The 26,098-nt window shown below is 42.4% G+C and overlaps 1 protein-coding gene across 8 annotated transcripts in view; it reads right to left on the minus strand.

Annotated features, from left to right (window-relative positions):
- Positions 1 to 26,098, minus strand: part of LOC117537445 (RNA-binding motif, single-stranded-interacting protein 3-like) — a 141,132-nt gene that overhangs the window by 6,121 nt on the left and 108,913 nt on the right. For all 8 annotated transcript variants that reach the window (XM_034202664.1, XM_034202667.1, XM_034202663.1 and 5 more), the window contains 4 exons: positions 25,141 to 25,247; positions 19,616 to 19,659; positions 15,755 to 15,851; positions 12,246 to 12,296 (listed from right to left, as the gene is read on the minus strand). In XM_034202664.1, the coding sequence (XP_034058555.1) occupies positions 12,246 to 12,296; positions 15,755 to 15,851; positions 19,616 to 19,659; positions 25,141 to 25,247 (299 nt within the window). The remainder of the gene's footprint in view (positions 1 to 12,245; positions 12,297 to 15,754; positions 15,852 to 19,615; positions 19,660 to 25,140; positions 25,248 to 26,098) is intronic.

Consider the following 26,098-nt stretch of genomic DNA (forward strand, 5'->3'; position numbering starts at 1 on the left):
TGAGTATGCTAAACTAGTGAGAGAACCGCTGGCAACTACAACAAAATGAACATATTTTACATTGATTTAATTGTAATACACGTTTAAAAATGATGCCGAAGTAACAACATACTGATACCGGTTAGTAAAAACCATGAATTAATGCTTTGACAAGTCTGCAGACAAGACGGCAGGCAAAAAACCTTTTAAAATGCATGTTTTCTGAATGGAGATCGGCTAAGCTAATGCTGTATATGCTCCGACCGTCCACACTCACAACAGCGGCCTAAACAGACATAAATAAACCAGCGACTGTATTCGCCATGACACAGACAGTCTGTGGTTTGTACTTGTTTAAAGGTGACCTATCATGCTATATTTGAACAATATATTGTAGGGCCATACCTATATAAAATATATAAATATAGGTTTTTTTTCAAAATACCAAACAGATCCTGCATTTTAGCCATGCCTAATTTCGCTCTATTTGCTCTTTCCAGCCCTGTTTTTGCAGAGGCTGATTCTGTGAGCTGCAGCTGACCACGCCCCCCTGCAGGAGAGGGGAGGTGCTTTGAGATCAGCTGCTAGGCTGCAGCAGGGAGAAGAGGGGGACAAAAAGAGATCTCCGTCCTCCGTGTTTTATTCTTATATGATTATATAGAGTCATTATTAATTTGTTTTAAAGCTCAATAAATAACAAAGAAGACCTTTGACCGGCACTTTTCTAATTTTGTCCGGAAGATTTCAACTTTAACGGACATGTTGACCGGCGAAAAAAAATCTAACTGAAACTCTGCCGCATGGTCCCCTCATTCCTTGGAAGAGGCGGAGAGGTGGGTGTTTGTCATCTGCTGGTGGACTAACCAGAGAGAATTACAGCGAGGGAGGGATTGCAATGAATAACAGCAGCAGGAGCAAACGCTTGCCTCGGGGAGGGAGAAAAAGAGCCACAGCGGACAATAGAGTGGCGAAGTCCCTCCCCTTCCGGGGGAGCTCCATGGGACCTTATTTCGGAAAAATTATGTATTGAAGTCAATGGAGAGAGAAAGATTATCTTTCGATCCCGTTTGAATTGTGCCACAAATTACACATATGATGTTTGTCAATTTCAAAGATAATTTTGCAAGTCAAAAAAATTAAAATGTGTCGTAAAACTGTGAAGTAACACATTTGTTTGTCTGAAACGCTCAATGAACTACATCTCTGGTCTCGCAGACTCTCACAACAACACACGTCACCAAGATGGCCGTCACTGTCTTGTCAAAAAAGTGATTGACTATCAACACGTCCAGAAAAATGTCATGCAAAGCTGCCTGCCTTCCTTTGATTCTCTCTGAACTGCCTGATCTTTTTAATGTTTAATGTCAACCATTTGTGCAGATAGCATGAAGTAGAACAGATCGCCGGTGCTAATGTAGCGTTAGTGTTAGCATTTCTCCCCCGGGCTTAAATGGTGTATTATAGAATGATCACCCCGGTGTGACAGTACTCTTCAAAGGGTTCACGAAATATGACTACTACTCTTACTGTTTAACATTTTGGGTTACTTGATGTTACTTCATGTTAAGGCTAATACAAATGATTGACAAGGCTAAGACTGTAATGCTAACTAACGTGCTTGCTACTAGCTAGGTAGCTAACTTGATCCAGCCACTCCTGGTCCTTTCATCAGACGGGAAGCGAAAGAACGAGCAAGACCCATTGCTGGCATGATTACAGCCTGGTACTAAGCACACAGGCATCTTGTTAAAGTTATCTTATGTTAGCTATATCTTCTATTTAGCGGAGGAAAACAATTGTGACATCAGTTATGACATCACTTACGCGACTCTGGGATTTGTAGTCTTTCTAGTTGGGTATTTTTCATAGTCTTATATTTCAACAGTTTTGCGAGAAACTGTGACTTTTTTTACATGGAAATTATTTTTTAAGATTGACAAACATCATAGGCCTATGTGTAATTGGTGGCACAATTTAAACGGGATCAAAAGATACGTTTTCTCTCTCCATTGACTTTAATAGCCTACTGTGGTGACACGTTATTGGACATAATTCACCTTGCTTATTGTGTTGCCACACGGACCCTTTAGTGGGGAACACCTGTAGCTTTAGCTGCCATTCCTGCTAGCTCATCAGGCAGAGCAGTGCATGTGTTAACCTCTCTGAAAGTAATGGATAATAAAGATTGGAACTCCATTCTTAATACACCGCCTCCGACTCTCTTTTCACGGCACTACACTGGTGACCCTGACTTTTCCGAGAAAGTTTCCGGAAAATTAACGAACATGGCTGAGCGCGATGTTTTCATAAAGCTGCCGGAATTCTGGGAGCACGCCGCGGAGGCATGGTTCGCACACGTGGAGGCACATTTCGCCTGCCGACAGGTCCGTGACGGGGACCTAAAATACTACCATGTGGTAGCAGCGCTGGGGAGCTCCACGTCGTCCAGGTTGGTGGGATTCATCGCAGCCCCCCCACATCATGGCAAATATGAGGCGATTAAGGCCCTTCTCCTTAAGACATTTAGCTTATCTGCTAAGGAGAGGGCCCGCCAGATACTTGACATTCAAGGCCTAGGAGACAGCAAGCCATCCCAGCTAATGGAGAAAATGCTAAATCTGCTAGGGGGGAAGATCCCCGGATTTTATTCACGGAGATTTTCCTGCGTCACTTGCCTCCGCGGGTACAGACGGCGCTGGCCAACACGCCTGTCACGGAGCCCCGTGCTTTGGCTGAGGAAGCGGATCGTTTTTTCCTGGCTACGCAACAGCCCGGGGCAGAGACGTTAGCCGCGACGCTCAGCGGCCCACCGGCAGTCAAGAAAGCGTGGCGGAGGCCGGACACGGCTGTGGCTAGCCGGCGTGGAGACACCGGAGAGTGCGTTTACCACGCACGTTTCGGGACAAGGGCGAAGAGATGCATCGCTCCGTGCAGCTACAAACCCCCGGGAAACGGAGGGGCCGGCGCTCAGTAGTGGCTCTGAGCGTCGGCGGCACGTGCAGGCTCCTCTTCGTCAGCGACAGCGTTTCGGGGAGCCTGTTTCTGTGTGACACGGGCGCTCAACGGAGCGTAGTTCCAGCGTCGAGTGAAGACGTCGCCCGTGGGGGGCACGGACCGCGATTGACGACGGCTAACGGCAGTCCCATTCGCACGTACGGCGTGAGGCCTATGTGTTTGTGCATCGGAGGATTGACCTGGGCCCTTTCTCATTTCACTAATTCCCCTCCTCCACTCCTATCCTTGTGTCTTAGTCCCGCCCACAGGAGATGAGAGTGGAGGAGCCGAGGTGGGGAACCGAGGAGAGCGGAGGGGAGGCAGCAGGCGGTTAGAGAAATGAGAACTCCTCTCCTCTGAGCAGTCATTTTAAAGAGACATCCATTAATGATGACAGGATCGAGGCACAGCAGCCCTCTGATGGACATAACTGTGTTCATGATGACTTATATATTTACTTTTAATTAAATCACAGTGCGGTATAATGAGACAATAACAGGCTACAGATGCGGGGACACACACACACACGCACACACACAGAGGTATATATATATATTTATATAAATATATACAATTTCAGAATCAAACAAGTATGAGAGCACTCTCATAATAACGTAACACAATCAGAGACTGGCTATATCCCCCCCAGTGGCGGTTCTAGACCAATTTGACTGGGGAGGCCAGGCTGGGGCCAGTTATTTCCTGAGGGGGGCACAATAAATGCAGGACGAAAAAGACAAAGACAGTATGAAGTAATTGCGCATAAGAAAACAATGCAATACAGTTATTGGTATTTGTTTCAGTACACATATTTATTTCAGATACTTATAGTTACACTTTGTACGCTCGAATGCAGGGGTCGCCAACCTTTTTTAGGATGAGAGCTACTTTCAAAAAATAAAAAAAGTCGTGAGCTACTTTTACTCCTCTTTCTTTTGTTTTTTGCAGTGTACATATTTAGCACATTTTAACATTATTATATGCTTACCTTTAACCTTTGTGTTCTGTTTGGGTCTGTGGGACCCGGTTTCAGTGTTTACTAAAATACATTTTTTGCAATTTAATTATTTTAACCTGCTTTATTTGGGGGTGGACCTCACATCCTCTAGGGGGGTCCGGGGGTATGCACCCCCGGGAGGTTTTGTTTTTAAATGTTGAAGTTAAATGCATCAATCTGGAGCACTTTGAGCACAAAATGAATTTATGGATACAGCTCTCAACACTCATGAAAGAGAGCTGTATATTTTTCAATAATCCAAACATCTTTAGAATATGATCACAACCAATAACAAATAATTTAAACTTGTTTATTCTTATCTTATGTGTGTTATTCAAAGAGCCTGCCGAGGCTATAAATTACTTTGATTTGTTGTTTAAATAGGGGGCCTACAAAAACCTGCCATCAGCCTCAGGGCCTGATGGCAGGTTAAGGCGGGCCTGCGCATAAGCGCATAGGTGCGCTGCATTTTCGGCTCAGTTGAGGCACCCTTCGCAAGATGAGGCCCCCTCCGCAAGGTGAAGCCCCACGCAGTCTGCATGATCGGCCTGTAGGGTGGGGCGGCCCTGTAGATATTGTTGTACAGGGTACAGGTTATATTCAGTCATTAAGTGTAACTGCATATGAAAAGCAACTGATGTGATGAATTAAACAAAAGGAAAAACACAAAAAACTGCGTATGGAGTTTGGCTGGACTAAAATATTGACAGATAGTTGAATATGAAGAGAGTGGAGGACAGCAAGAAAACTAAAAATTAGTGTTTCAGAAATGTAACTATTCCTCTGGATCATGTCAAAATCACATATCAAAATGACTTGGTGGAAGATGTATCTGTTTCTTAAGTAAAAGTAGTAACACAATGGTGTAGAAATACTCAACAACATAAGTACAAAATGTTAATTTAGTAAAAGTGTTAGCATGAAAATATTGTCATTGCACAGAAAGTAAAAGTGAAATACTACACTGCAGCTCATTTTAGAATTCTATTTATTATATCATTGCAATAGAATAATAATATGCAATAATGTAAACATCACTCTACAACTGTTAAAGGTGGAGCTTATTTAATTGCTTTATCTCATCATTATCGATTGTTGATTTTATTTCCGATTAATAATAATATTACTAATATATAAAGTCAGATAAATATTTCCCTCTGAGATGTAGTGGAGTAGAAATATAAAGCACAAGTAAAGTACATACAAGCACTGCAACATTTTAACTTAAGTATAGTACTCGAGTAAATGTTACACTCCAGCACTGCAAACTGACAAGGTAGACCATTAAAATGAAACTAGATAACATACGTTATGTCAGCAAAACATGTCACTCGATGTGTGCGCTCCACTGTATAAAGGATGTTTTTTATGCTATTCAGCTAAAGAATAGCTTTTTAAGACAAGCAGCTAGTAGACATACATTAGTTAAAGGAATACTTCCAACCCAGTTAAGTCTGATGACTGCAAACTGTGAGCCTGGCAGGCCTGACAGAACATAGCCCTGAGTGGAGCAGAAAGGCTTTTACTGTAAATCTCCTCAACGTCAGGGGCTTTGATGCCCGCAACCACCTTGATGCGCTCTCCTTTTCGGCTTCAGACTCTCTACAGCATTTAACAGGAGACTCCTCAAACTGTGAGCCGAGGTGCCTGGCAACATTTCCGTGGAGATAAACACTGTTCAATTGTGATAGCTGTTTAACTGCACTTCCTATGAGCCCAGACAGCATCACCGGATATGTGTCAGCATCGCTCCAGAGAGCAGTCAGCACCTCTGAAGCTGCGTGTTGAGACAGGAAGTTAGAAGAACACGTATTAAATCTAGGTATTTTAGGCACAGAAGCTCAGACACCTCCTCATCACTCCACCGATCCCACGTTTTATTTTGTGTTGCCATAAGTTAGTCTCTCTCCGTTGGTGCGCTAGGCTAATGCTAATAATGCTAATGCGAGGAAATAAAATGGCGGCTTCACAAACACTTGAATTGAATCTAGGTATTTTAGGCACAGGCATAGCTGTACAGCAGTCGGCTATAGGATTTCATAAAGAGGCTCGCAACAACACAAGAGGCGCTGTCACACCAAGTACTTTTCCCAGGAAAAGTTCCCGGAACTTTTCCCCGGAACTTTTATTTCCCCGGAACTATCTAGTAATTCAATTAAACAAAGATAAAACTGAGGTAATGGTTTTTGGAGCCAAGGCAGAACGTATAAAAGTTAGCGCTGAGCTTCAGTGTGCAATGTTCAAAACAACAGATAAAGCCAGAAATCTAGGTGTAGTCATGGACTCTGACCTGAGTTTCAACAGTCACATTAAAACTGTTACTAAATCAGCCTACTATCACCTAAAGAATATATCTAGGATTAAAAGACTAATGTCACAGCAGGATTTGGAAAAACTTGTCCATGCTTTTATCTTCAGTAGACTCGACTACTGCAATGGTGTCTTCACAGGTCTCACTAAAAAATCTATTAGGAAGCTGCAGCTAATTCAGAACGCTGCTGCTCGAGTCCTCACTAACACTAAGAAAGTGGATCACATCACTCCAGTTCTGAAGTCTTTACACTGGCTTCCTGTGTGTCAAAGAATAGATTTCAAAATACTGCTGCTGGTTTATAAAGCACTGAATGGTTTAGGCCCAAAATACATTTCTGACCTCCTGCTAAATTATGAACCATCCAGATCTCTCAGGTCTTCAGGGACTGGTCAGCTTTCTGTCCCCAGAGTCAGAACTAAACATGGTAAAGCAGCGTTCAGTTATTATGCTCCAAATATCTGGAACAAACTCCCAGAAACCTGCAGGTCCGCTGCAACTCTGACTACTTTTAAATCCAGGCTGAAGACTTTTCTTTTTGTCGCTGCTTTTAATTGAACTATTCATATCTTAGACTGCACTATAACTTTTATCCATGTACTTTTTTCTTTTAATGTTTAATTGACAGCACTGTAACATTTATCCATGTATTTTTTCTTTTAATGTTTATTTTATTAGCTTTTCTTTTTAATGACTGATTTTAAATGCCATTTTCTTAATCTCTTTCATTTTTTGTAAAGCACTTTGAATTGCCTTGTGTTGAAAAGTGCTATATAAATAAACTTGCCTTGCCTTGCCTTGCCTTGCCTTGCCTTGCCTTGCCTTGCCTTGCCTTGCCTTGCCTTGCCTTGCCTTGCCTTGCCTTGCCTTGCCTTGCCTTGCCTTGCCTTGCCTTGCCTTGCCTTGCCTTGCCTTGCCTTGCCTTGCCTTGTAAATCGCGTTCACACCGGAATAAGTCCCTGAGGGAGGATTACGCAAACGAAGCCGCTGACGTCACTTCTTCTTCTGCTTTGGGTTTACTGGCAGGCCGCAAACAACTTCACGGCGTATACTGCCACCCGAAGTCCCGGAGCCCCCCGGAGTCCGGGACTTTGGGTGGCAATAAATCGCCACCCGAAGCTCCGGGTAACTCGTCAGAAGTGCTGACACCTCCTCATCACTCCACCGATCCCACGTTTTATTTTGTGTTGCCATAAGTTAGTCTCTCTCCGTTGGTGCGCTGGGCTAATGCTAATAATGCTAATGCAAGGAAATAAAATGGCGGCTTCACAAACACTTTTCCGAGTTTTACGTGGCGTGGTTTGCAATTCGCCCAGCCAATCAGAAATTGGAACCTTTTTCTCCCCAGGAAAGTCCCTACTCTCTAGCAGGGACTAAAAAGGGGTGAAAAGGTTCCCGAAATGTTTTGGTGTGAACGCAACATCCCAGGAACTATCGGAACTATTTCTGGGAAAAGTACTCCGGTGTGAAAGCGCCTAAGCACACAGGTAAACACACACCAACACACACTCAGAGCAATGAAAGTTCTAGCTGTGTGAAGCATTCCTCTTGAAGACACATACAGTCTATCAGAGTTGCTCACAGTTGCAGATCTGTACGTGAAGATCCTTAAGTCTGCAAGCCAAGCACACACACACACACACACACACACACACACACACACACACACACACACACACACACACATTACAGTCAGAACTGTTAACAGTGCTCTTCCTCCTGACTGCTGTCTTTATAGAGAGATCTGTTTGAAGTACAAAGCCGCCTGGCTATCAGTGATGCTCTGTCAACACTGTCCTCAACATCACAAGTGAATGCGTGGCACTATTTCAACACGCACGCACGCACGCACACACGCACACACACACACCGGCACAAAGCTTTGGCTCCGGCAGGTATATTCAGCAGCCAGAATCTAGCTAATACCCAAGCTTTTCATACTTCTATAATACGTTTAATGATTTCTCATCCTCCCTCACTCTTTCTCGCTTCATCCAATCTCGCAGCAGGATTCAATTCAGAAAGAACGCTACATAGGGCCAAAAAGAAAACGCACAATGACTAATTATCTGCTTTGATTTACAGCTGTACAAGTGTTAAACTTGCTATGTTTGCGTGTCTATGCAGGCACAGTGGGTGTGTGTTGAGCCTGTGTTAGTGTGTATGTTTTCATGTATCAGACATCTTTTTACCAGGCTAAGCAATTAATGAGTGCGCAAGACAGACAGTTATCTTTTCCCCCGAGGACAAGAGAGAGAAAAATACAAGATCTGCTTCAACTTTGAACTTCGTCTTTCTCCCTCCTTCTCTTCTTCTGCTATAATTTTATAGTAAAGTAAAGCTGACTAGCAGATTGCTGCAGGCATTTTGCAGCCTCACATACACAGTATTGGTGATAATGACACCCGTTTAGGGAGAAAACCATTAACTGCTGCTGGGAGCTATCTGTGTGGGCGAGCATGCAGGTCTATATAATCTACATTATTTAATTCTCTCTCAGGTGCGGTGGTCTGAGAAGACGTGCTTGTATTACTCTACAAAGTTACATTTTTTATTTTGAAACTATTTTTTGTAGCTGTCAGTCATACACCTGCCCAGGGACTGAGTTTGAAAATGTGCTAAAAGGGATAAATTGGCAGGGTAGGACTATGGTTTTAAACTGTAAAACTACAACCTGATTTATATATTATTTTACATTGTACAGCACACAAATATTCTACAAAAATGTTCTACATGAAGTCAACATGCATGTGTTCTGCATGCTGACAGGTCATAAGGTAATGTAAGTGCGCACATATCTCTAAGCGTTTGAACAATCAAAACAGAGCCGTCCAGCTAACCAGGAGGAGGTGCTGCAGCACAGGCAGTATGAGAAGAAGAGAAGAGCTTTTTGAACATGAAGCATGTAAACATGTCACAGTAGAGTCACAAAATACAATTATAAAACCTGAAATAAGCATCATAGGGCCCCTTTAAGAGAACAGGAAACAAACGGAGCATTGTGCACTATAGAGGCTTAGATATGTACTGATCTGTGCTTTCTTCCGACACATTATCCCCCCCCCCCCCTTTTGTCTGCTCAAATAGGTTTAACATAGCAATTTAACTCAGGAAGATCCAAAATCCCAATTCTTTGGATGTCTCATTACAGCGCTCCCCAATAAGCCACCTTCCCTTCTCTTTCTTGCCATGCATGGTTAGGGTAATCATTCATTTTCTGTAGGGGGATTTGTGAGTAATTATGCACAAAGACATTCTCTCACTAATTAAGATGTAAAAACAGGGAGTTCAAGTAATCTGGGCATTCCACCAAGGCTTAGAAACACACAGTCCTTAAGGCACTTCACTGTGTGTATAGGTGTGTTACTGCGTGTGTGTGTGTGTGTATCTGAATTCATTAGAAAGTGCTTGTGCCTATGAGTGAAAATGAAGTATGTGTGCACCTTCTTTAATCCCTTTGATAGTGTCTTTATTTCTCTCATTCTAACCTTTTAATAAGAGGTATTTATTTCTTAAGTAACCGTCTGCCTACAGTCTGTATCTGTGACGCCTTTTTTGTCAGTGACACACATAGTTACCCTTCCAAACATGTAAGAAAATCTAACCGAATGATGTGATTAGCAGGGGCGTGCTTGTGTGCATCAACCTAAATGTGTCAATGAGCGCACGCCATAAATCAAAGTTACCAGCAACCACAGCGGAGAGGACGCCTCTGCTACCATAGGAACAGAATTAAGCCGCTGTGTCTCTCTCAGTCTCCCTCCCAGACGCAGCTTTAATTTGCCACGCTCCTCTGTATCCAGGAAATACAATGACAAGCATTTGCCTTTGTTGTCTAACAGGGATTTTGACTATGCAGAGACAAGGCTGGGGAACAGAAGCGCACAGCCCAGACATGCTTCTGCAGCAGTTGTTTTCTTTTCTTTGTTCCCGATTTGTTCTTTGTAATCCCTTCTTTCCTCTGCTTTCCCTCTCTCTGTCAAACGCACACAGTTCTCCTATTTATTTATTTTCTCTTTCTCCAATAACTTATTCTCTCTTCCCATGTCTCCCTCTCTTTGTTTTCCCAAGACTTGCGCAGTCATATCAAGTGGCCGGCCAGATAATTAGATTGGACATTTGTTTGAAAACACATTTACAGAAGGGTATTATCCTCTCTCACAGACATAATTTTAATCAAACATGACAACAGAGCATTTTAGGGGTTTGCAGATAGACACAAAGAGGAAGACAGATATCCAGGGAGAGCTATATAGAGAGGGGGACAAGAGAATTTGGAACCAGTTTAACTATTGTGTTGTGACAGAATTGCTGGAATTCCTCAGTGCACGGCTGATATACCTATCTGTGCTGCCTGTATCTCCCATCGCCTTACAACGGACAATTTCTATGGAGCATAACTCAATTTGCAGGTATGAAATAGCCCGGAAAACAACTTACTCACACTTGCAGTTTGATGAAAATATGTCTGTGTCTGTATTTTTTTTAAATATCTCAAATAAAGGAGACTGCTGTCCTGGAAAACCCATTCCTCCATTCCAAAAAATCAGTGTCGTCTTGGAAATTCATGGCTGTCCAGATAATGTGGCGTGTCGGAAGGCTTTTGCCAGCCGTGATGACCATGCTCACTGAAATCCTCATTGGATTGAGCACTAGTCTTATGATTAACTCCCTCACTTCAGACTGAAATGTTCCCAATAACAAATACTTTTCCACTGTGACATTTCCTTATCCTTCATATGATCCCTGTCTACAATGAGAGGACATTCAGAACAGGTGTGTAATAAAACCCACTAGTATAAAAAATGAAATGAATGTTTTACAAGCTGGTTTAATCTTACTTCTAAACTTAATAGAAAATTATAAATGTACACTTTAGATGAATAAATGTTAAAGAGGTGATTAAGATGTATTGTTCATCTCACGCACTCTCAAGGTTAGTGCATGGTCCTGACATGCATCTATTCTGCCTATCAATTTCACATCCATTAAACCTGCTGTGCTGAGAAATAATCACCGGTGAGTGAGGTTGAACTGCTGAGGCCTTATTTAGGCCTGACATAGCAACAATAATCCTAAATTATTTTTGAAAATAATGCCAGACACTACAGGTAAATATATTATTTTCACGTCATCTTCAAGACGAGTGAAAAGAAAACTTCCGCAATATATATGTTCATTTCTCTCCCTTGAAAAGGATAAAGAGTATGAAGGTATAGAGATTGAATACAGCATTTGAAGGAAGGTACTGTATTTGTGATGGACAGGATGTCAGAGCGAGTTACTACACCTGTATACAGTCCCTAAGGAAACCTTAAAGTTTGTGTCGGATTGAGCTTGTGTGTGTGAGGGAGATATAGGAGATGTATTGACTGTACAACTACACTTACAGGCATCATATGTGACTAAACTTGCAGCTTCCTATCTGCAGTTTCATTTCAACCCAGCAGGGGGCAACCCTTTATTATAGAAAACAGGCTCTGCTCTGCTGAGCGAGCTGCTTTTAGGAGGTTATTCACAGGCTGATTCAGCAGGGTAGGACTCAGACGAAGAGAACTTTGCTTTCTTAATCTGACTTGGGTTTAACTCTCACATGCTGCAATTATTAGAACAACGGTGTGTCATTTTCCCATTTGCTATTTGCTATTGATAAATATTAAAATTAAAACTGGTGACGTGACAAACTGTCTCTATTTTCCTTAAATAGATGCATTTGAAGGTTTTGTCTAAGAGATCCTGTGGCAGCCAAAATGACACATTCACATTATCTTTTTTAAATGAGCCATGCTTTTTTTCAGTTTGGCAGACTAAAAAGCCTAGAAGGAGTCAGCGCTGAGAGAAAGTTAGACACTGCGATGAAAACGAGTAAAAAAAGTTGATGAAAATAATGGAGAACATTTTTCTGCTAGGACAAGATAACAAATGACCCAAAAAAATAAAGAAGAGTGTGTTTCAAAAACTTACTGTAGGTTGCATAACATACTGTTGGTGTGGCATCCAAGACGTACTCTGGACCTGTGGAGAGAAGAAGGTCGGATCAGAGAGGAGATGAGAAGATAGGTAACAAGAAGATGAGACATGAAGAAAGAGGTCAGATGGGAAGTAGAAAATAAAGTAATTAAAGGAGGGGATGGGAATGTGTAGGAGGATACAAAAGGGAGGTGAGGAAGAGATGAGAGGAGAAGGAAGATAAAAAAGAAGACAGTTATAAGTGAATATAGAATTGAGGGGGAACGAACATAAAGAAGGACAATTGGAAGACAGAATGACAGGACAGGAGTGCAAATCAGGAAACCAAGGAGGAGAAGAGAGAAAATGAATCATTAGCTCAAGTCTTTACAAGCCTATTTCAGAGCCTCAGTCCCTACGAAAGTGTGTCTTAAAGAATATTACAGCAGTATGTGAGGGTCCACTATACAGTACGTTATGTTGTAATTATAAGAGGATATGAAGACCACAGAGAGTCTAATAATTACGGCTTCACAGTGGAGGGTTTCATCATCAAAGCCTGCACAAATCACCACTTTCATCTCCTACTGCCCAACCCAACATGAGGAGTCCCTGAAGGCCCCTTAGTCACATGTAAATAGGGCATGGTATCCATAGTAATGAAATGAGTGCATGTGTACGTTTGCTTACCTGTGTCTGTCTATGGGGAGTTAACATAATGCAAGGTTAATTCCTTCTTGTGTTTCTCCTCAAAAAGCAGGATGTCTCTGTGTGTAATTCTGCTTTTCTGAAGGCGTGACTTTGCATATGTCTCGTTTACAACAGTGTTCGGTGCTAGGGGAACATCTGTGGGGGGAGGACTGCCGTTTGTTTTAAAGTCTATAGTGTTTGAGAGATTAAGAATCAAGTACTGAGTCAATATCTGAAAGAAACACAGCTACATCTGCAACCAGCTTTGACATGAGTTTGTAGGGTTGGTGCGTGTGGGAGAGGGAGGATACACCACATGGGAACATAGAGAGACAAAAAGAGGATTTGTGCCTAAGAATGAAAGATCAATGGGAGGAATGCTGCAATATAAGCCTGTATTTTATCATTGCTAGACGAAGAATTATCCTGAGTGGAGAGGCGTGATAACTCCATTTTTGTTTTAAAGTCTTTCCTGAGAAAAAGCAAGCTCTACTTGCTTGACCTGTGTGCCCACTACACAAACAGTGGTCAAAATAAGGACCAGAACTGCTGTGAATGGCATCAGCTCAAAAATATTTATTACATATTTCCAAATCCCTGATCCCACATACATTTTTAACTTCACTCTATAGTAGATGAGGCGGCTATTGTTCCATATTTTTCATGCGTTTAGTCGTCTGCCAGCAAACCCCATGAAAACACCCAAACCAATAATGTGTTAATTGTCACGGTCTGTGTTGTGTTTTGTCTGTCTCTGGTTTCCTGTCTTTATTTTGAAAAGTGTTCACCCCCTGTCTTGTCTGTTGATTCCTGTCTCTGTGTTTGCCCTCCTGTGTCTGATTGTCTGATTGTGTTCACCTGTTGCCCTTGTGTTTCTGCTTCCCTTACCCAGCTGTTTCTCGTCCTGTGATTACCCCTCTCTGTATTTAGTCTTGTCTTTCCCTGTGTTCCCCTGTCGGTTCATTGTTTGTTTTTCCTGTCTCCCTCCATGTCAGTCACGGTCGGTCAGTCTTTTGGTAATGTTTTTTCCTTGTGCTTTCGTTGTGTTTCATGTCATGTTTTTTTGTCATCGGCTTTTGTAATAAAGCTCGCTTTTGTTTATAGACCTTTACTAGTGATGGCAAAATGAAGCTTTGAATGAAGCGTCGAACCACTTGGACAATTGTGTCGGAAATAGGTTCATTTCTCGAAGCTTCAGTTACAGCGACCTCTCCTGGCGAAGTGCAAAGCTGCAGTGGGTTTAACGTATCTTTGCCTTGAAAAATATTCGATGCACACACTCACACTAAGACTGAATATCATGTTCTATTTGCAATTAAAGATTGATAATTGTGTGTATTGGGTTATTGAGAAGAGACTAGAGAGTGCTAGACATGTTTTTTGGGCCTTTTATCAGTTATTAAAGTTGAAAAGCAATGATTAAAATACGTCCATTCCGGGATTTGAACCAGCTGCGCGGAGGACATCGCCGCATTCGGGCCGCCGGCTGTACCCACTGGGCTATCTATTCCTTGAAATATTGAACTGTTTTTATATTACTGATAATTGTCTTTTTGTTCACAACTTCTCCACATTTCGAAGTGTTTCCCGAGCCAGAACGACCTATCTTTCTTCCTGGCTTGCTCTATAATGATATAAAATGCAATACCAACAACAACTCAACAGCAACAACGCAAAGTACGACAACAACCCACACATTGTGCATTGTTTAGAGCGGTCATAAAGTGTTGAAGCACTCAAGTTTGAAACTGTTTCAACCTGTCAGAATCGAGACGAGGCAGTGCATTGAATCGCGTGAATGGACCGTGAACCAGTCAAGTGATTCATTCAGGAAATGAAGCAGTTGCTGCTTCGGACGTCACATGTCACGTGATTTGAAGCAGTTGCTGCTTCGGACGTCATATGTCACGTGATTTGAAGCAAGCTTTGAAGCACTGCTTCTATGGAATAGGAAGTCCAGGGTTGAAGCTCCGTTCGAAGCTTCAGTGTCAAACTGCCATCACTAACCTTTACCTTTTTGTAGTCTGCATTTGGGTCCTACCTTTTCCACCATTTCTCAAATCCTGACATTAATCCTTCTCTCTGTACTTTTAGACTTCTCCTGTGATGCTAATGGACGGGTAGTTTACTTAAACAGCTGGGCACTGTAGTTTTAGCAAACATTATCATTAAAACAGTAAACATTGCTGCATTTGTTGGAAATTAAATTATGGGATACATTGGCATACATAAAAAACACAATCAAAAATAAAATATTGTATTACTTTACCACTACAGATGTTCATAATCCATTACTAAAGCTCAGGTTTTAATGCATCTCTACAGAGTTGTTTTTACTTCAATTTATTCTATAAGGCTGTATGTCCTTGGGATTATAGGCATATAATAAGACAATGGACCCCAGTAAAAGATATACCAACGTTTCCACCATATTTTCTTGATTGGTGAAAGACACAGACTTTATAGTGCTTCTTTTCGTTTTTTTTGTCATGTCTGTGGTTGTCGCTTCGCCAAATCTGTTGGCCATCCAGCAAGCTATTGTCAGGTTAAAATGCATGCCTGAATCTTGAACATGTTCTCTGTAGTAGTGCTAGTACAGGACAATGCAGTTGAGTTTAGTTAACTAAGCTGATAACTAAACGGTTTACTAATGAACGCTACATTTGAAAGAAATAAACTTAACAAAACCATAATCTTTGCTATAATATTCTAAACAAATGATACTTTATCTGACAATGAATTTTCTGTTTAAGGTGCCCTCTGATATCTTGGAGCCCTTACAGCATTTCAACACTGGTTGTGAACCGTAAATTCATAAGAGATTGTTCACCAACCTGATATGTAGACACGGGAGAAGCAGCGATGAAGGGTGTGATTGACGTCTGTGCAATCATCCGATTGGTGGAGATGCTGTATGGCGAGGAGTAGAACCTATGAAAGCATACAAGAAAATGTTTGATTTTGACATCATTAAACTAGCCAACTAGGAAGTATTAAATAACGAATCAAGACAGTCAACCGGCAGTCAAGAGGCTTCCCTGCACTATTAGCTCTTCAGATGTAGCCACATGCAAAGGTGAAAATGAGCCTTTTGTACCTCTTTGCTTTCACATACCCTGTGCACTTCAAGACACCACTGACAAAATGGATCAGACATCATCAAGGCAGTCATGGAAACAATAAATATTGCAGCTACACTCTGTGCCACACCATCAAAGACGTCTAGGAATGAGACTTGACACTGCACCGGAGCACACATCATGTTACAAAGGGGTCTGCTCCATTGCCATGCATAACAATGAATTATCACCTTAATGTGTGAGTGGGAGAGTATTTCTATCGCCCTTTATGTCCCGACCTACGCTCATTCCACTTAGCAGAGAAAGCTGCATCTGTAACATGTGGATGTTGTACTCTATCCACCCCCCCTCCATTCGCCCTTATCTGATTTTGCTCCATCTCTTCTTCTTTTTTCATTTCACCCCTCTCAGCCCCTGCAGCGGTTGAATGCTGTGGCTCTCAGTGCTTTATTATCATTGTGTACCTAGAGAGGACATGTTTTCATCCGCCAGAGCCGTTTTTCTGTGCCCGATCGATCCTAAAGTGGTCCGTTGACTGAATAATGGAGCAAGGGAGCAGAGAGAGAGGCAGAGAGAAGCCCTCCCCTATCGATTCTAACATGGCCTCGAATGCATAGAAAGGCACTCGCTACAAATCAAGGGATGTCTAATTGGTGGAGAAAAAAATCACCCTGTTACATTTAAGGTTACTTCCAACTACAACCAAATATCAAGTTTTTTCATTTCATTCGTAAAGATCTGTACCACACTGAGATGACAGCCAGATATATATGACGGATTGGTGCTTCTCCACTGCGACACCAGCACATCTCATATCAAGGGTGAAATGGTTTGCCGAGGTGCTCTCCCGCCTCTGTTTCACATTACATTTGTTCGGTCAGTGATAGCATGAGCGCTGTTGAACTCAGGTATTTTTAAACCATTGCAGTCCTGGCCTGGTGGAAGCAGTTGGTTTCCAAATGCCTGCGATCAGCTCCAGAATGGGATTGTGCTTCACACTGACATCCAGCCTCCCTGCTGGATTTGTATGCAGTACTTGGGGTTCAAGCCGAAGTAATAGCATAAAAAAGTATAGCTACAATGGTTATACAACGTGGTTCACTTCCTTGGCGCTAGAAAGAAATCTCATGAATTATTAGCACTATATATTCTGTCTTGCCAAGGCTCGGCTCTGGTTCACACGCAGGTTGATTGCGTGTTCAATCTTAGGTGTGTTGACACTGGCTCGGCTTACTTAGACTTTCCCTGAGCTCTTTGCAGGGACATAGATTTTCTTTAGCTTTCCATTTGTTCCTTTTAACTTTGGTTTACCTAATGTCTCCAAGTATAGTCTCCAAGGAAAAAAGGTGTGTTGTAAGTCACGCAAACATTCTCTAACAGCATGTTTTTCTTTGAGTAATAGCACCGTGTGTTTTACATTTAATGATGTATGTTTCAACCTTTTACACCCATTGAACTTGTAAAGTTTGAACAGATATATAGTTTGACTGTACAATTAAAGTATGACTTGCATTAGAGATACTGTCACTGATGAATACAAATGAGAGACCGCAACGGGGTTATTCAATATGGTCTTCTGATTGTGTTTATTGTATTTTTCATTAGAGTGATGTGTATTGAGAGAGAGAAATAGTAGGCAGAGGACAGATCCAAGGTTATTGATGGAGGCTATTAGCCCTGAGCAGCACACTGTCAATAGGGACTCCAGCGCGCCTGTTTAAACAATACACTAAACATGTAATTGCACAGAGAACATTACTACGGGATCGAATTGAAAACTTCTCTGTGAATCCCCGGTGTGACCTAGCCGCACTGTCAGGAGTTTGCCCTGAAAAATTTGTGAATGATTTAGTGCCGACCTCACTGACTTTTCAGCGGAGAAATGTGGGGGAGCCTGCTAAAATATATGTGTTTGTGCATGTGTGTGGGCAGGAGAAACAGAGGGAAGAGAAGACAGATAGAAAGGCAGAATAAGAGCGCAAATAACAGAGATAGGGAGAATGAGAGAGAAGGATGGAGAGACAAAAGGACAAACAAACCAGATAGAAGGCAAGAGATTAAAAAGAGAGAGCCAGAGAAAGAGAATTGTGTGTCTCCCTGATAGAAGAGAGGACAGGCTTTAAGCCAAAAGCGGTCTGGTTGGTTGGGACACATGTTTCCAATAACCTCAGATTGGCATCAGACCCTAGAAACCAGCCGATCTCGAGCTTGGAAAGACTCGCAAACCTGTAAGTGATTCGTACCCTTCCCCTCTCCTTGGGCTGACTTTATTTCTGCCTTTGCCCTCCTATTGACCCACCCAGCCCTCCCTTCTGATTCAACTCCCTTCCCTGCCTGCTTTTTCGCCTCTCTAATTAACTGCATTAGCATTTCACAGTCATTTAGCGCTTTCCCGGAAGGAGCTCCGATGACCTCGGAAGAGAGGTCGGAGTGGGGCTTAAGCAACGCAGGCACACAGATGCTTGCGTGTGAGCATGCATTTACACATGCACAAGGCACCATAGATGACCAAAGGTATATCATCTGCTTGGAATGGAGAGTAGGAAGGGATGTGAAGAAGAAAGAGACAAGTTTAATTGACATTTAGGATGAGGTCAGACAAGAAGATAAGGACTGGTTTCAGGTGCGCGTCACTCACTTTTATGTATTGGTGGGGCTTTTTTACTTTTTTGCTTGCTTACTTCTGCTCCAGTAACCAGAACAGGAAATGACGTGTAAATACTATGCTTCCTATGTTTTGGTTCCGATTGTGTTCACACCAGCGATGAACAGCTCCAGAGTTCACTTGCAATCGCCCCAAGACCACCTGTTTTAAGCGGAGCAGAGTCCGGTTGTTTAGGTCACATCAGAGGTCTCGGACTACGTTCACACCAACCCAAACAAACTGCACCAAGGGGTTAAACGCTCCAGGTTAGATTCACTAAACAAGGCTGGGGTGAACGCGACCTAAGACGATAAAAGGTAAATGTGTAGAGCAAAACAGAACACCCGTGAAAAAGAGGAGGAATGTAGGGGACCAAAGAGTAAGAAGTACTGTGTTGACAGGAGGAGAAAAGAAACACAGTGCTGGAGGGAAGCGTCTCCTGGGATCGCATCACCAGCAGAGTTCCTAGCGGACAGGACCGATCGCCAATTTCCCCCTGTAACAGGCAGACACTCGACTCTCTGCATGCAGCCCCAGAGCCCTGCAGATAGCCCCGGCTGACGAAAGTCTTACAGCTGCACTGCCACATCGGCCAACTTCCCTGTCTGAAATCAAAACCTACATGTCTGACAGCTTGTATGCATAGGTGCATAAATAAATACCCCATCTGTACCAGTCAGATGTTAGCATGAGGGCAACAGCATGCAACAGCGTCAAACAAAGAGATGGTGTGTGTGTGTGTGTGTGTGTGTGTGTTTGTTAATGACCCGTGTTTGATTATGTGCATGTTTTGTCATCTGCTCATTTGCATGCAAGAGCATTTGTTGGTGTGGGAACGTGTAAGGTTTATAAAGGCTCGTAAACAGGTGGTTTACAAATATTTGGCCAGGAACATGTATCAAAATAAAATGAGAAGACTTCTAAAGTTGTACACAAGGTTAGTAAATCTGAGAAGAAATGTATCCACCTACCCGTTCTGCATGCCGGTGGGATCATACGTCAATGCCATACCACTCTGCAGAAAGAGATAAAGAGAGAAAGGTTAAAATACTTTTGATTCAGTTGTGTTTACTAATTCACTCATTAAGATGCTGATGTGTAAACGGTTGTTTGATGGTGTAAACTGACAGTAATACTGCCTCTGAGGAATGGTCAAGTCAGTGAAGGTAATGAACTGAGAGGGGGAGAGACAGTAAAGAGGGGCATTAGAATGATTCATAATGGAAAGTAAGGAACGCAAAAGCTTTGACTTCAAATTCAACAATATCATGAACATGTGAGTTGGAAACAAAGACCTGGTAAATAAAGAACAATTGATGATGTCGTTAGTAGCACAAAACATCTCAACTGAGCCAGTTTAAAGAACTCGTGTACAATCACATCATTCTGCATGGATTGGTGTGACCCTGTACACCACTGTACTTATCATGTTCAAAGATATTCGCTGATATAGTGAAATACTCATAACAAAAGGACAGTGCAGGATTGCCCTCATAGTATTACTGCAAGATCCAACAATAATCCCTGTAAAAATAATTACATTTTTTATACACTTAAGCTTAACATAAAATAACATTAAAAAGTCAACTATTTCTTATGTATTGAGCAATTCAATGTTCCAAAAAGTATTTGAATAGATAGAAAAAAGAACAGAATGTCTTATAGAAGTACATGGAATAATATCAATCAATCAATCAATCAATCAATCAATCAATCAATCAATCAATCAATCAATCAATCAATCAATCAATCAATGTTTATTTATATAGCCCAATATCACAAATGTTATCAGTATGACAATACGACACCCTCTGTCCTTAGACCCTCACATCGTACAAGGAAACACCTCTGGAGAAAACCCACAGTTTAATAAGACATTCTCATTATCCAAATGGCATATGCACGGTCTAAACAGTTTAATTCACTTACATTTAAAAACATAAAGCAATATTAGGAGGGGGATCATGTGTAATAAAGGTCAATAGAAAGACTCCATTAATGGCGGCAACAATTTGGGTTACAGCACTTCTGCTTGAATTTGAAATGTTTCAAATTATTTCCTATTTGCCTATTGTTGAACCCTCGTTGTGAGCAGAAAGGAGATGAGTTAGAAAAAATACTGGAGATAAAGTTCTTGATAAGTTTGATAAGTTTTGAAATGATTCGGTGTGAGCTGTCACACCAAACATATGTACCGTCAGTCAGGAAACTGACAGTGGCAAACATTTCCCAAAAATACTCAATCAGTCAAAACAAGCCTGAACTTCATTTATCTGACTGCAACATGCTCAAAAATATGCAACAACCTGTCACCATTTTGTAACTTAAAATATCAATCCATGATTCATTCATTGTTACACCTCATCTGCAGGAATCGTGCTACCCTACTCAGTATAAATGAAAGGATGAGGTTGTGCATTCAAGCTGCATTATAGCAGTTCTGCCCCTCCTCTACTCAATTAAATGTTGTCCCCATTAAGTCAAGTGTTTATCATTAAGTGACACTTCTGTGACTGAATGAGTTCTATCAGTGTGGCACTTCCTCTTTCATGTGCATATGAATGAGGTTATATTTCTCGCTGCTGAGCTTTGAAAATGATCTTCATCCACTTGACTGCCTCTTGGTAATGTTTCAATGAACATTAAGCAACAACTGTTGTTTTCAGTCGTCTCATCTGTCTCTCAAACGCTGTCCCTCGACCCCACCCTCCTATTCCATCTGCAGCCCCTGAACAAGTCATTTGGACTTGCTCTATATTCCAGACAACTCTCTTATTTCCAAATTGGCATATGGGTTGAAAGTTTGCCCTGATGCTGAACCCTACTACACTGTTTGGTTTTTCCCCAAACACTGTTTCTAGCCAGGATTGGGGGATTATAGACGGCACAAGCAATAAAATGTAGTGCCAGACATTGAAGACCTCATATTGGAGGAAAAAATATTCCAAAGCACAGGACTCATTATTGTCCCAACTCTTAAACAAACATCTGATTTAAAGCAGGCACAAAAGTACATAATGCATACAGAAAAATCCTAGTTTTCACCTTGAGCTGTATTTGTATTCATTGCTGTTTACCCCAAATTGTTTTGTTGACAGAAGATTTAGATGAGATCAGCTCTGTGAAGCATTGTGATTTTTGCCAGGTCCTCTCTGCTTTGCTGCATAATGCCTGCATTTCTGAATGAATGTGTATGTTTAAGGAAGGGGACCCCAGGAACCAATACTACTATTTGAACGTACTATTAACGTCTCTTGTAGCAAAGTCAATCAAAAAGAGATGCAAAGAAAATACAAAGAGACACACAATGAATCCAAATACAAACTACCAAGAGGCATCCAATGACTACAGAGGGGCACTAAAAAACGAAGGTGACAAAAAACGACTATGGCTACAAGAGGAATGAAAAAACTACTGAGAGACATAAAATGACTACAGGTTGCACAAACCAAAATAAACATAACAAAAAATAAAGAAAAACAACTACAAAGATACACAACATGTCTACAAAGACACACAGAACAATTGCATCCATCCATCCATCTTCTCCCGCTTATCCGTGGTCGGGTCGCGGAGGTATCAGTTCCAGCAGAGAGCCCCAAACTTTCCTTTCCCCGGCCACATCAACCAGCTCTGACTGGGGGATCCCAAGGCGCTCCCAGGCCAGCGAAGAGATATAATCCCTCCACCTGGTCCTAGGTCTACCCCTTGGTCTCTTCCCAGCTGGACGTGCCTGGAACACCTCCCTAGGGAGGCGCCCAGGTGGCATCCTAACTAGGTGCCCGAACCACCTCAACTGGCTCCTTTCGACGCGAAGGAAGAGCGGTTCAACTCCGAGTCCATCCCAGATGACTGAACTTCTCACCTTATCCCTAAGGGAGACACCAGCCACCCTGCGGAGAAAACCCATCTCGGTCGCTTGTATCCGCGATCTCGTTCTTTCGGTCATGACCCATCCTTCATGACCATAGGTGAGGGTAGGAACGAAAATGGCCCGGTAGACAGAGAGCTTTGCCTTCTGGCTCAGCTCCCTTTTCGTCACAACGGTGCGGTAAAGCGACTGCAGTACCGCTCCCGCTGCTCAGATTCTCCGGCCCATCTCACGCTCCATTGTTCCCTCACTCGAGAACAAGACCCCGAGATACTTGAACTCCTTCACTTGGGGTAAGGACTCATTCCCTACTTGGAGTGGACAGTCCATCGGTTTCCTGCTGAGAACCATGGCCTCAAATTTGGAGGTGCTGATCCTCATCCCAGCCGCTTCACACTCGGTTGCGAACTGATCCAGTGAGTGCTGAAGGTCGCAGACCGATGAAGCCATTAGAACCACATCATCTGCAAAAAGCAGTGGTGCAATCCTTAGTCCACCGAACTGCAGACCCCCTCCCCCACGACTACGCCTCGAAATCCTATCCATGTATATTACAAACAGGATTGGTGACAAAGCGCAGCCCTGGCGGAGGCCAACCCTCACCGGAAATGGGTCCGACTTACTGCCGAGGACCCGGACACAGCTCTCGCTTTGGGAGTACAGAGATTGGATGGCCCTGAGTAGAGACCCCCTCACCCCATACTCCCGCAGCACCTCCCACAGTAACTCCCTGGGAACTCGGTCATACGCCTTCTCCAAGTCTACAAAACACATGTAGACCGGATAAGCGTACTCCCAAGCCCCCTCCAGGATCCTTGCGAGAGTAAATAGCTGATCCGTCGTTCCACGACCAGGACGGAATCCGCATTGTTCCTCCTCAATCTGAGAACAATTACAGAGACTACAAAATACATAAAACACCTAAAAAGAAATGTAAAATTACCCAAAAAATATGAGTACAAAGAGACTCTAGGAGACACATATTTATGTTATGTTCGCAAAGAGACAAAGAGAAACGTTTGTTGTTTGTAGTCATTTTGTGTCCAATTCAAAGGGACGGGGGGGGCTTTTACATTTATTTGCCTGTTGAGGGTTGTTTGCTGCAATGTTTGCCCATGCGGATCCTTTATGTGTTCCTCTGCAGAGAGGTTGTATGTTTGAGTGATTGTGTGTGTAATGTGTGTTCATGTCGCAGTCCCAAGGCCAGACTCATTTAGGAGTGAGAAGTTCTGGGAGATTAGGGCCGGCTGACTGAGTGTGAGGACGCAGTGAGGCCCTCAAAGCACCTCCACGGCCAGATGCCTCTATTAGTCTGCCTGGACCTGAGACATGGCTCAGACAAGGACTTGGACCACTGACAAATGTGTGAGGAATCCCACTGAAAGCACTGATCATTAATTTTAAGTCCAGCAAACAATTCACACATGTTCGGGATAGTATACTGACACCGGAGCCTCTATTATTAACTATTGATGGAATTTGTCACTCTCTGCTTCCCCAAAAGCTGCATTCTGTGCCTGCTACACACATTACCGCGGCATCCTGTTTTTGTGTTGCCGGCTCTTATTGCAGCACTCAGTTGTTTCAGCCTGGTTCCATTTCATTTCACTTCACCACTTTGCTCTTTTCAAACCTCAATCTAATGCAAAAGTTAAGCAACTGTTTAAAACTGCGCTCGATGTGTGGGTGGAAGACATTATTATTCACGTCCCCTTGTTCTGTAAATTAAGGCTTTGGTATCGACACTAACAACTTCTGAACTCTCTGCATTGTGTAACAGTCAATCTGCCTTCAATCAGCTGCACAAGGTTTCATTTCGTCTGAAGATGACAGACTGGAGGTGGGAGTTTCAACAAAAGGAAAAACAACTTGGCATTGGGGTCTTGCATAAAACCTTGCATTTTAAATGTAAAAACCCTTATACATGCCAGCTGTCATACTGTCAGCAGCATCTCTAATTCGGCCTGCAGTGTGTTATTGGAAGTGAAAGCTGATAATGACCCCGTAGGGGGGCCTGTCAAGTTATTGAAACGTCTTTATAATATGTGAAAAAGAAACTGATTTGAAAGAGAACATCAGCTAGATATTTAAAGTTTGTGAAATTGATGACCTTTTAGATCTACAGTAATGGTTTCTATAAAGCGTCTGTCAACCCTGCGAAACGCTGCCTACAGTATAATCTGTTGAATTGTATCCAAATGTATTTCACTCTCACCTCCTTGACTACTTTGTAAAGATTACCAATTAGATTTTTGCTAGAAAGCTGAGTAGGGAAAGGTTTAAAGGAGATTTGTGGATTTACTGTTCTCATACTAAAATACCACTTTTGGTTTTGTTAACTAAACTACTTCCTCTTATAAACCCTCTCAGCACACAGTGTGCTCATTCTGACTGTAAGAGGCTATTGTAGATGTTGAAAATACCTGCCGTATGATTTTCCCTGAGGAAAATTCGATGTTGCTTTCTTTTATAGTGGCAGAGGGTAACAAAAGTATTGTGTTGTACCAAACTGATTGAAAGACATGGTTCTTTTGTTACAATTGCCCATTTCCACTTGTCTTTCAAGAAAAAGCTGCTGGGAATCCTGAGGGGGATCTTTCGATGAAGTACACTTTCAAGGCTCACCTCTCCTTCCCGTGTCCACGGTCGGCCATTCTGGGGATACTTGACCTGGGTCTGCCTCTTCTTCTGGCCTCCGTCAGCAAACTTGCACAGCAGCGGCTCTACAGGCGCTACAGAGCGAGTCAGAGAGAGAGGGAGACAAGGACAAACAAGGACAAAAGATGTATTAATAATCTTAATAGCATGGAAAAAAGTGAATTTCCATGCATTATGTTAAGAGGTACATTTTGAAGATAAGATTTCAATACAGAGTGTTATGCTGTTGCTTAAACAAACACATAACATACATCAGTTAGACCTGAAAACAGCACTTCAGCTCTTACATTTATCTCCTCCATCCCTAATCTAAACATCAGCAGTTATCGCACCATCTCTACTACCCTCAACCACGCTTCAACAAAAGCAGCCTTGAGGCCACGGGCTACGGGCCACGGGCTAATCATCAAAGCACGGCGCGCGTGGTTAGAACGACAAACCAAACAGGCATGCTAAATACGCAAAATAACTCCACGCAGCTTGACCCCGGGCACCAGACTGCGATTGTGATTGCTCCAAAGACAACATGATCTTTTTCTGGACCAGAAAAAGAAGAAAGCCTTGATTACAAATAGGATTAGCTGCGTGTGAACTCCCATACAAAAGTTCACCAAAACTCTAACTTCATCCTGCATCCTCCAAACACCCTACAGGCTTCCGAAACAGCAGGAAGCGGCTAGATAGGGGCTTGATTATCCGTAAAATTGAATCAAAGGCTTTATTCTGTATTAATTTATTGGATTTTAAAAGCATATTTTTGGAATTTGTTAGAGAGCATGAAAGCGGGAATAATGGCTTCGATTTCTGGGAAATACTTCAACAAGGACAGCATGACTCACCAAACACAATAAATAGTAATGTCATCCTAACATGAACCAGATATGTGTGCTTTCAATATTGTGGTACAAGTTACATGGATTTGTAT

Source organism: Gymnodraco acuticeps, unplaced genomic scaffold, assembly GCF_902827175.1.
Source record: "Gymnodraco acuticeps unplaced genomic scaffold, fGymAcu1.1, whole genome shotgun sequence".
NCBI lineage: Eukaryota > Metazoa > Chordata > Actinopteri > Perciformes > Bathydraconidae > Gymnodraco > Gymnodraco acuticeps.